The following is a 12,622-nucleotide window of genomic DNA, read 5'->3' on the forward strand; positions in this document are numbered from 1 at the left end:
GGTCGGAAAACTGCTAGCTTGGGGAGGATTCGCAGACTAACTGATTAACAGTAGCAGTAGTAGGCAGAAGTGAAAGTGATTCCTGCACTGCTTCTATTGGAATGAGCAGCAGCCTGGAAAGTAAGGTGCTGCAGATTTCAAGGACTGATGGTAGTCATCATGAAACAAATAAATACATGGGCTGTGTTAGGGTAACTAAAAGTAGGAACAGTATATGTATACCAATGCTAGGAGTTCAGTAAATAAATTTGAGGTGCTGGTCAAAACATTAAAGGCAGATATTGTTGGGATATCAGAGATGTGGTGTCACACAGATATAAGGAATGCAGAATTGTAATTTGGGAGTACAATGTGTACAGAAAGGATAGGAAGGGAGGAGGGGGTTATTCTTTTAGTTAAGAAACACAAAATCTAAGACTGTTCCATCCAGCTGATGTGGGTGGACAGTGCACTGTTGAGTCAGTTTCGCATGACATAAGCACTGGGAGTAGGAGTGTGCTATCGGCCTAATGACTCTGGTAAGTACAATGAACAACTGTACAGAAACAGAGTGGCCCAATAAATCAGATTCTTATAATGGGGGATTTTAACTTCCCAGATATTGACTAAAACTTGTGAGTTGGTCACAACTCACACTAGCAAGGCTTTTGTGGATTTATTGAATGATTGTTTTCTCCAGCAACATGTTTGGGAGGCAACTAGAGGGAATAATACTCTTTATTTGATTATCAGCAGTGATTCTTTATGCATTAAGAATCTGCAAATAAAGGAACCACTAGGTGACAGTGATCACAGTGTGCTGATGATATACAGTAATTTTGCTAGCAGGGATAAGGAGGTGATTATACCCTTGTATAAGGCAATGATCAAGCCACACCTTGAGTACTATATACAGGTCTGGAGGCCTCATTTTAGGAAGGATGCAGGGCTGCTAGAACGAGTAGAGAGAAGGGCAACAAGATTGGTGAATGGAACAAAAGGTTCTGTTATCTGTTATCAAGAAAGGCTTTTAAGTCCTGCAAATTACAGCATCTGGGGACTAGGCACCTATGAGGTGATATGATTGAGGTGTATAAGGCGTTGAATGGTTTGAGCAAGCTCAATGCTGATGGACTTCATCTTGCTCACAAGCATTTGGAGTGGATGGATGGGTGAAATGGGAAGGGGTTTTTTTTTGGCTGATGCTATATAAGCTTGCTTTCTTGCATCATGTGCCTCTACTAATGCTATGGTGGCAGAAACTGCACAGCCACAGAAATTGCTATTTGTGCAATTGTCAATGTTCTTTTTCTTGACATCATCTCTGATAAAAATATTAGATATTCAGAAAAAAGCAAAAACAGCATCAAATATCCTAACATACCTGCAATAAAACTGTTCCAAATACAGTGCATAACTCGATATAACTGATCTCTTCATACTGCAAGTATATGATCGAGTCCCTTAAAACAAATTATGAAAAAAAACAAGGATTGTGTTCAAAAAACTAGCAATTTCAGGAAACTGGAAAGAGTGAATACTGTATATACTAGTATATCTTACTACCATATTTCTAAGAGGGGAAATTAGCTAAAAATTGGCTATTTTCTTCGATATTCAGTTGCAGAGTAATTTTTGTAAACAGCAGGACTCAGAGACTAATTACTGTAGACTCCCAGTTTCTTCCCTCAGCTAAAGATGCAATAAAAGAGTACTGTATATTAGTGGAATGCTAATTACAAACAGCTACCTATGGAGAGGAATACAGCTACCATTCATCAACTGTGTTACATTAGTTAAAGTAAATTTCTGTAGACAACACACGACATTTTTTCTTCAAACAGAAGTTACACTTGGACAGCAAAAACTGCTAAACTAGAGAAAACTTGGATAGCAAAAAAAGTGCTAAACTAGAGAAAAATGTAACTGACTAATGATTTATGGCATCATGATAGGCTGGACAGTTTTGTTTTGATTTAGTTTTCTCAAAACACAGTAAATTCTAGGACATCAGAAATAAATGCACAGCAAAATTAGTAAGACTGATTTACTAATTTTGAAGTAATGGCCACCAAAAGAAAAAAATTATACATTTGAAGAAAAGTTAAAGATTGTTGAAAGAGTTAAGAGTGGTGAAACAAAATGCAGCATATTTTGCAAGTGTGGAATTCCAAGAAGGAATGATTCATGGTTGGATGAAAGAAGAAAAATTGCATTCATTTATAGACACTGGAGAAAATGAATTAGGCCTCCAAAGAAATAAAACTAGATTTTGTGAAAACAGGGATGTGGACCAATGCTTACCCAAGTGGTTGCCACAGAAATGTAGTGAAGGAGTGCTGATAAATGGGTAATTTTTAAAGCACAGGCACTAAAATTTCATAAATTATTTGGTGGTAATGACATATTTAAGCTTTTGAAGGGTGTCTTTGGAAGGCTTGCCAGGAGATATCCCAGGTTAGTTATAGGTGAAAGAGAGAATCACTGTGTTACTATGCGCAAACAAGACTGAAAATCACAAGCAAAAGCCATTGTGCATCAGTAAAAAGTCAGTCCCCAGGGTTTCAAGCACATCAAACATGAAATTGCTACCAGTGATTTATAAAAATAGTTCCAATGCTTGGATGACAAGTGATATTTTTGCTTCATGGTTTGAAAGTGAATTTGTACCATCAGTGAGATGCCACTTGCTTTCTAAAAAAGCTGAAGAAAAGGCTCTGCTAATGTTGGATCACTGCCCAGCTCATCTTTCAATTGATATCCTGAAATCAAAAGATGGCAAAATCAGAGTCATGTTTCTGCCAAGGAACAACTGCACTAATTCAGCCCATAGATCAGGGCATTGTTTGAGCCTTCAAAGCCTGCTATTGTGGTGAGCTACTTGCTGCCGTTGTGAACTCAGAAATTAAAGTTCTAGAATTTCTGAAAACATTAGCACTGAAACATGTTTCATACAATATTGGATTAGTGTAGGAGAAAGTAAGCTCAATAGCAGCTGAAAACTGCTAACAAAAAACATATTGGAAAAGATGAGATCACTAATAATAATTTTGAATTAGCAGCATTTTCAGAATGAGAAACAAAGGCTGCTTGTAACATACTTAATAGCAGTCTTGGAGAAAATGACCTGGCTACTTAGATTGAGGTGAACGCAGAAGCTCCAGTTGTGCATTACCTGAGTAAGGAAGAAATCATAGCCTCTGAACAGTGGGAAGATGATCAACAAACAGAAGGCCAGTAACATATTGAGTGACTCAGAAGATAATGTGAGTGATTCATGTAAGGAAAAAGTACCATAAATTAACAAAATGAATTTTCAGTACTAATTTTTGTTAGTACTGAAATTTTGTTAAATATCTTCTGAAAATACACTCTAGCATGTAATTTAGTTCCAACAAACTAAATTACATGCCTATTTCAGAATGGATGCATAAAATTTTATTAAACAAACTGTGGGAAAAAAATGGCAAATTTTTTTTTTTTTTTTTTTTTGTTATAATGCAGGGTGTATTATTAAAGTTTTACTTGACACTTGGGCATTATAACTGAGGTTGCACTGTAATGAACACCTGCTGATACTAGATCTCCAAAATCATGGGATAAGAGCAGTGATGAATATGGTGAGAATTCATGTGCTGCAGACTTTACTAGACTTCAACGGATTTGATTGCCAAACAAAAAATTATAGTGTGCTGCACTTAAATAAGCAAGAAGAGTTGAATGACCTAGTATTAGTATTAAATATTTGCCATATAGTGCAAAGAAGACACTCTTTTGCTGCACTAGCCAAAGAAAAATTGATAAGAAGATACAAATTATGCACTTCCTTGCCATGTAGGTAACCACTGACTTAAGAGCAAACAGAACTCCTTGGTTTTAAGTTATAACAGTAAAAGTTACTTGAAGAAGCAGGAACTAAAATTACAACACTTTCATGCCTTGCACGTTGAAAGGCCATGCTAGCCAGAGTTACTTTTGTGCTGTCATGGCATGATCGCTCTGGTGATGAGGCTGCTAGAACAGGAGCATCACGGCAGCCATTGAGACCATGCAGCACCATTCAGGTGTGACGTGCAGGCCCCAAATCAAAAATATCACAGAAGGTTTTCAAAATATTTCTTTATGAAAGATGGTTTATATTTCTGTAACGATATTAGTGGTCTTCTGAATGAATGGGCATTGAACACAATCCTAATGAATGGTACTGATGCCTCAAAATTAAGTTGAAAAATAATTTTGGTGCACAATGGAAATGCATACCCATAAATTCCTCTACTTCATGCTGTTGGCCTGAAAGAAACATGAAAGTATATTCAAGAGCCTGAGTGCAATAAAGTACTATGACTTTACTTTGAATATCTTTCATGATCTGTCAAATAAGGTTGCTTTCTATGTAAAATAATGTTGTCTTTTATGTTTCTGGTATAGTTATGCAATAGAAAAACAGTAGCAATGAAAAAAAAAAAAGAGGAATTTTGACCAGAGAGAAGTAACATAAAATATGTTTTACTGGTTAAACTAAAAAAGTTTCTTCTCTCACTTTTTTTCATATAAAACTTGGATTAAAGAAGAATTATGTTAAACATCTGGACAAAAAAGGCAGTGGATTCTCATACCAAATGGAAGTGGGATAATTGTCTAATATCAACAATTATCTTCTTTCATCTTCTCAACCTTCAACCCATGCACAATCATCATCAGCCATTTTCAATCCACTGAAGGATGAAGGCCTCTCAAGCAACTTTCGAGTTCCTTCTGTTTTGTGCAATGGCCATCCATTTACTGCCCACAAACTATTGAATTTGGTCTATCCATCTCCTGGTTTGCTTTTGGCTCCTGTTGGGTAACATTGTGTTATTTTCTTAGTCCATCTGTCGTCTTCGAGCTATGTGTCCTGCCCAAGTCCATTTCAGTTCTTTAGTTTTGAAGAGAATGTCCTTTACTTGAGTTTGCTGCCGCCTAATCCATATGTTTCTCTTCTTATCTAACAGTCTAATTCCTAATATAATTCATTCCATTCTTTGCTGTGTGGTTTTCAGCTTCTCTTTCATTCTTTTGGTGAGCGCCCAAGTTTCACATCCATAAGTCATGGTGGGGAGAATATTATGTTTCGTTATTTTACATTTCAGAAAAATTGGGATATTGCTCCTCAGTATATGACTACATTTCCTGAATGCTATCCACCCAAAATTTATTCTTCTCTTGACTTCCAGCTATTTATCATTATTACAGCTAATTACTTATCCAAGATAAGTATATGAATTCACCTTTACAATTTCTGTTCCCTCAATAATTATATACCTTTCTGTGGCATACCCATTCATTATTACTTTTGTTTTAACCATATTCATCTTTGGTCCAAAATCCTCACTAACTCTGCAATAAGTGATTAAGATTTTCCAAGTTGTAAATGGTTTAGGGTGCTTTTCATTCACACTGACTCCTTTCTGCAACCAGTCCAATCTTCTGAAAGCTTCTTCAAGGGCAGCAGTAAACAACTTCGGAGATATTGTGTCTCCTTGTCGAACTCCTTTCTCAATTTTTAAATTTGCTACCGTCTTTGTCTAGTCTAATAAAGCAGGTAGCATTCTCATATATTTTCTTCAAAATCATAATGTATGGGATGCCTATACCTTGTCTTTCCAATGCTCAAAACATTCCTTATGCTGTATGGAGTCAAATGCCTTTTCACAATTCACAAATGCCAGGCATAATGGTGTTTCATATTCATTTGCTTTCTCCATTAACTGTGATATTATGTGTAGGTGACCCATAGTTGAGAATCCCGTCCTAAAGCCAGCTTGCTCTTTTGGTTGATTCTCATCAAGTATTCTTTTTAATCTGTTAGTAATTACCCTTGTGAACAACTTGTAGATGGGGGACAACAATCTAATTGGTCTATAATTTCCAATTTATTGCCTTTCTTATGCAGCAAAATTTATTGCATTATATCATTCCTTAGGCATCGCACCTTTCCTAATGTATTTTGTGAAGAATCTTGCCAGTTTCTGTGTCATGTCTCTTCCTCCTAATTTTAACAGCTCTACAGTAACTTCATCTTCATTTGGCGCTTTTTGATTCTTCGTTTTATTCAACGCATGTTCTACCTTATCAGGAAGGATATGTCGTATGTGTTGCTAATTTGTGATCCATTTTCCCCACTGCTGGCATCATTTCCTTGCTCTTTAATATACAGGGGATCCTCGTTATCCAAGGATAACTGGTTCCAGGAAATTCCACTTAAAACAGGGACCAATGTTCGTAATGTTTATTATTTTAAATTAAACTAAATGCAACTAGGCATAATATTTTAAGATTCTATATCTATATAATATTGGTGTAAGAGTTTCTTTAAGAGTTGTCTACACCATAGACAACTCTTAAAGAAAAACTATGACAGTAGTGTGAAAAGCATCATTTCATCTGTATCTCATATTGTGCTCATCCTTCACAACGAGTTGCCAATGTATTGCACTACCTCGAATAAGTAACTCTTTACTAATAGAGAAGTCTCTGGATCATAATGTTTTTTTTTCTAGTTAGAAAAACTAGATGCATTATAAAAATAAAAGATGTTAATCATAAAATAACAAATTATTATTTCCTTAAAATTAATAACAATTTAGAACCTAAGTCATCACTTTTCTCTATTGCAGAACTATACTTTTATAAAATTATATACAGCTATGAATAGAGATTTCTTGTAAATTTTTTTTTTTTACCCAGTTAGTGCAGCTATATGCACTATTAGCAGTCCAATTTACACATTTTCAATACCAGTTTTGAGTAGGATAAATTATAAGATAACAAAAAAATGAAATAAATGAAGAGGTGGGCTGCATTCTAAACACAATTTAGCAAAAACAATGCCAGTCACTATCATTTTCATTTTGAAATGCTACATCTATTTCTGCATTTGCTTCTACACATTGCATTGTTCTTATGCTTATTTTTTTTTTTTTTTTTTTGCAAATATCTTGATTTACATCAGATTTCCTGCCACTTGAAACTGAAAAATCACATCTACATACAGATGACAAAGCAAGTATGTTATCATTTATACATTTTATAATACATGGAAAATTTTGCATGTGTGTCTTCTTAAACACTATCTTGTATTTCTCTGGTATTTTACTAAAGATCATTGCTAAAACAAATTTAGCTTCACACCACACATATACAAAAAAAAACAAAAAAAAAAACCATCATTACAGCATATCTAACAGAGTAAAACTTATGCTTAATATAATTATGCTGTAATATATCATTTCATGCATCCCCATATTTTATGCCAGTGGTTTTCAACCAGGGTGTCGCAACATCATTCCAGGGTTGGTGCGTAATTTGGGTTTAAGTAACTTAAACTTATTTTTTTTAAACACACACCAAGCCAAAATATTATGACCACCTACCTAATATGATGTTGGTCCTCCACGTGCAGCCAAAACAGCTCGTATCTGGCAAAGCATGGATGCTACAAGATTTCTAAATGTGTCTTGTGGTATCTGGTACCAACACGTAACCAGCAAATCCTTTAACTCCTGTAAGGTTCGTGGTTGAGATGCCGCAGGTCGGAGTTGCTGTTCCAACACAAACCACAGATGCTCAATAGGATTGATGTCTGGAGAATTTGGAGGCCAGGGCAATACCTGGAAGTCTTCCTCATGTTCCATGAACCAGTCTCGAACAATCCAGGCGGGGTGGCATGGCACATTATCCTGCTGAAAGACAGCACTGCCAGTGAGGAAGACTGTTGCCATGAAAGGTTGTACTTGGTCAGCAGTGATGTTTAGGTAGGTGGTAGACATCAGAGTGCCCGGCACATGGATGACCCAGAGAATCCCAGCAGAACATCGCCCAAAGCATGACATCACCACCACCAGCTTGTTTTCGTCCCATAGTGCATCCAGGCACCATCACTACTTCAAATAAATGATGCACACGTACCCAGCCATCCACATGATGCAACAGGAAACTTAATTCATTAGACCAGACAACCTTCTTCCAATCACTCAAGGTCCAGTTTCGATGCTCATGTGCTCATTGTAGGCGTTGTCACCGGTGAACCGTGGTTAGCATGGATACTCTGAGTGGCCTGCGACTACACAGCCCCATTTTCAGCAGGGCTTGATGTACTGTGTGTGTGTGTGTGTGTGTGTGTGTGTGTGTGTGTGTGTGTGTGTGTCTGTGTCGACATTACTCCCGGTTGTGCCACAGTCACCCTTCTGTTGCCACATACCATCTGTGAGAGCCTTTGCTCACCTCGAGCATCAACGAACCGTGGTCATCCAACACCTTGCTGGTGGTTTGTGGGTTCTCCCTCCTCGGACCACTTTCGGTAGATACTAACCACAGCTGACCATGAGCACCCCACCAGCTATGCCATTTCGGATATGCTCTGAACCAGTCATCTGGCCATTACAATTTGGCCTTTGTCAAACTCACTTAAGTCCGTTGCCTTTCCCATCTGAAAGAACAAGAATAACACTGATGAACGGAGCTCAGTATCAGGTGTTTTTTTATACAGTGTCCCAACCCACGCACGCACCATAGTTCACCTGCAGTTGCCTCGATTTGCATAAAGACTCACTGGTGTATATAATTTGCATTATGAATTTTAATTTTGTTTATAGTTATTATTGTAATAACTATTAAATAACAAAATTTTTTTAATAATATTATATATATATTGGATATCTAACAGGCAGAAAATTGAGTGGGGTGCCACAAAATAAAATACTTAGGGGTGCCATTATTAAAAAAAAAAAAGGTCGAGAAACACTGTTTTAAGCAATGTAGACCAGTGCATCTTACAGAAATTAATTAATTGGAGTCATTTCCACACTTCTGACCTTGACTTCTGCTCTCCACAGTTACCAGTGGTACAAGATTATTGTGCATTTCTGCTCTGCACAGTTACCTGATGATATGCATTATTATACATTTCTATGATAATGTAGCATAGACTGTTCATGTCATCATATATAGAGCAATAATAATTGAATGAAAAATAAAATCATACTTTCAAATATTATTTCCATTTCTGTTATAACGCTGCTAATATTAAAAATGCTTAAATGCAGTTCTCTTTTATTAGTTTTTTTATTTCTTTAATATCATTATTATCGCAAATATTCTAATTCAAAAGAAACCAGCAGTAGGGCATTAAAAGTCTTAGGATGCTTAAGTTTTATTTACTTATACTGAACAAGGTTAATCAAATAATAAAAAAAAGAAAGCTGAGAAGTAAGGAGGGGATATTATATAAGATCGTCCCAGATCTGCAAACAGATTAAGCAATTGCTTTTTCATAAGAAAAACTTATTTTTCTTATGAAAAATAAGTCCTCCTGATAAGTCCTGAAAAAAAATTAATAAAACTATTATCACTAAAAATAGAGAAATTATTTTTTTATTACACTTTAGAGCTATATATTCATACCAAAGCTTTTTCCTTGTCTTCCACACTGAATGTTTTCTGAAGCACCCAAAGTGCCTCGAATTTGAATCCCTCTATTGTCAACACACCAGCACAAACGTCCATTTGTACTGCACTGCCGAGGTGCAAAAGCACCGTGATCTGTACACTGTGGTATGTATCCTTTATACATAGGATTTGCTGACATTAATAACTCTACTATGGCTTTTTGTTGCTGACACACTGCAATGAATGAAATAACTGTATTAATATATAACATTGTTATTAATAAACAATGACAAATAGTAAACACTCCCTAAGAAAATAAAATTATACAATGTGCTTGCTTATAAGAAGTATCTTTTATCCTCCTTTTAATAATTTTATTTTAAAGATTAGCCTGTGGTCCTAAAGAAGAACCAGCTAGGACACCTGCCTATGAGTAAACAAGCTAGTCAAACTTACATGCTGTGGAAGGCCCAAACTTCCATTGCTTTCAAGCTGTGCATTGTTATATAAGAGATGTAACACATTTTTAATACAGGTCCATCTTTCAGCCAGAACAACAATGATCTATGCAGTGACAAATCTTTCTGCAAAAAATTTCCACTCCAATGGACATATTTAAGTGTGGAGAATACCAATACGGTACTTCCTGCCAGGATGTACCCACTAAACATTTCAAAGAGAAATTAAAGAAAACACTTATTAAAACACACTGAGTTTCAATTGCATAGATGGGGCAGTTTAAGGGTGCAAAAGAGATAGTGCAGAGAGATAATTTTCGGTGTGCAAATGAGTAAAAAACTATTCACACAGTAGCTTGTCACAAAAACATTTCAGTTGATTGCCAATTTTATTTATGGAAAATTATGTAGATCAGTCACTTGGGGATATTATTAATAATGTTGCCATGTTCAAGGATTAAAAAAAAAAAACAAACATTTAAAACATCTTTTCCATTATATTTTCATTTTAGACTGCTTTATCACCAGCCAGTGATAATGTGACATAATTGTATTATACATTTTCTGTCTAAAGCCAAAAGGTATTTGTAATTTATAATTAAAAAAACTTTATATACTGTATTTAGCATATATTATTAAATATGAAAATAAATGTATTATGTGAAAATAAATCACTAGACAATGCAAACTATAAATTTCATTAAATTTAAATAAAATTTATTTAAAACCTACTTTTAAATACTTATATTATAAGCTTACCATGTAAAGTAAAGCTTTTAAATAAATTCAATTAAAATAATAAAATTGAGGAGTCTGTGTTAGGCCCATTATTGTTTTCTGTACTTAGCAATGATATTGATGAAGGTATAACAGGCTTAATGTCCAAGTTTGCAGATGATACTAAGGTTGGTAAGGTTGTTAATGACAGTAATGATAGAACATTACTGCAACAGAATCTGGAAAAGTTGGGCAGATGGGCTGAGAGGTGGCAACTGAAGTTTAACATTTACAAATGTAAAGTACTACATATGGTTAGCAGTAACCCCAAATAAATATACCAACTGTGTGGTACTACACTCAGGGTAGTGGAGAATGAAAAAGACCCGAGGGTAATTGTGCGGTCAGATACAAAGTTTTCTGAGCAGTGCAGGCAGGCTGCAAGAGTAACTTATTTCATGGGGTCTTGTCAATGATATATAGGAATTTTGCTAGCAGGGATAAGGAGGTGATTATCCCCTTGTATAAGGCAATGGCACCTTGAGTACTGCATACAGGTAAGGAGGCCTCATTTTAGGAAAGATGTTGAGCTACTAGAACAAGTACAGAGAAGAGCAATGAGATTAATCAGTGGAACAAAGGGTTGCTGTTACCATGATAGGCTTAAGTTCTGCAAATTGCAGCATCTGGAGATTTGGCACCTGCGAGGTGATCTAACTGAGGTGTATAATGTCTTGAATGGTTTGAGCATGCTCAATGCGGATGGGATTCTCCTCTTGCTCAGAATAATCACCTGAGAGGGCATAAATTCAAATTGAGGAAAGACAGTTGTAAGATAGATGTGCAGAAGTTTGCCTTTTGCCAGCGGGTGTTTGATTGCTGGAACAAACTTTCATCTGCTGTTGTAAAAGTTGCTTAAATAGATTCAAGGCAGAACTAGACAAACATTTGGAGCGAGTGGGTGGGTGAGAGAAGGGTGTGTGTGGTTTTTTTTTGGCTGATGCTATATAAGCTTGCTTTTTTGCAAGCATGTGGCCTTTGCTAATGCTAACTAATATGGCAGACAGGCAGGCAGACACACACACACTTCCAGTTATTTGGGACACATCGGGACTAGTGCATTTTAGCCAGATTAAGCATCTGGCTCAGATATCCAAAGTTTCACGTAAATAGTAAAAATACAATGGATACCCCACTTTACAATTGGTTCACTGTACAATCAAATCATGTTACGATGGACTCACCATGGTAAAGTACCATTCACTATACGATGTGTAGTGAGCGCTGGTCATTGTGATCACGTTTGTGAATTGAATTTTAATTCTATTAAACAGTGATTCTAATCAGCAAAAATAGGAGGATTATTATCCAGGTTAATAAAAGTAAAGATATATTAAACACAAATTTACCCTTTATTACCTTACAATTAAAAAATTAAATGATACGTGAAAATCAGAAGAATATACGTGATAATTGGAATAATTAATACATACTGTAATATGTACATACTAACTAGTTGACATTTCTGTTCACTGACATTTGTGGGTGGGGGTTAAAATTTAAAACAGTAAAAAGATAAGCAATGAATAACAAAGAACATGGTGCACACAAACTGCAAGTAACACGATATGTGCAAGTCAGAACTTTAGCGTATTCTGAAAATTAATTTTTTTTATATGATTGAAGACTTCATGGAAGTGTAAACACATCTCACCATAATAACCCACAGAATCCCAGCTGTCGGTATTATCACAAATTCAATAAGATCGAGTTTACTATTCGTTTATTATAGATTGCACTAACAGAAGAGCCCAATGAACAGGTGACTGCTAATTGTTTTATGGTTGTGACCTCCAGGAATCCAACCGAACCACGTGGTAGTCAGAGACAATTGTAGGATAATCTCCAGTGCTGCGGTCTCCTGCCCCGATTAAACGGCATGTTGTCCCAATTAAGCGAAGTAAACCCTGGCTATTTTCTCGATTGGGTTCTGTTTTTTAAGATTTTCCCCAAATAAACGGCTGCCCCAATTAACCGGTGGC

General features: G+C 35.9%; 1 protein-coding gene across 1 annotated transcript in view; it reads right to left on the reverse strand.

Moving 5' to 3' along the window:
* LOC150088423 (uncharacterized) overlaps positions 1-12,622 on the reverse strand; it is a 291,584-nt gene that overhangs the window by 207,947 nt on the left and 71,015 nt on the right. Inside the window, exon 8 of the mRNA XM_090370152.1 lies at positions 9,421-9,639. Coding sequence (XP_090226278.1) covers positions 9,421-9,639 — 219 coding nt within the window. The remainder of the gene's footprint in view (positions 1-9,420; positions 9,640-12,622) is intronic.

Source organism: Mastigoproctus giganteus, chromosome 3 (genome assembly GCF_048544385.1).
Source record: "Mastigoproctus giganteus isolate SK-2022 chromosome 3, ASM4854438v1, whole genome shotgun sequence".
Lineage (NCBI taxonomy): Eukaryota > Metazoa > Arthropoda > Arachnida > Uropygi > Thelyphonidae > Mastigoproctus > Mastigoproctus giganteus.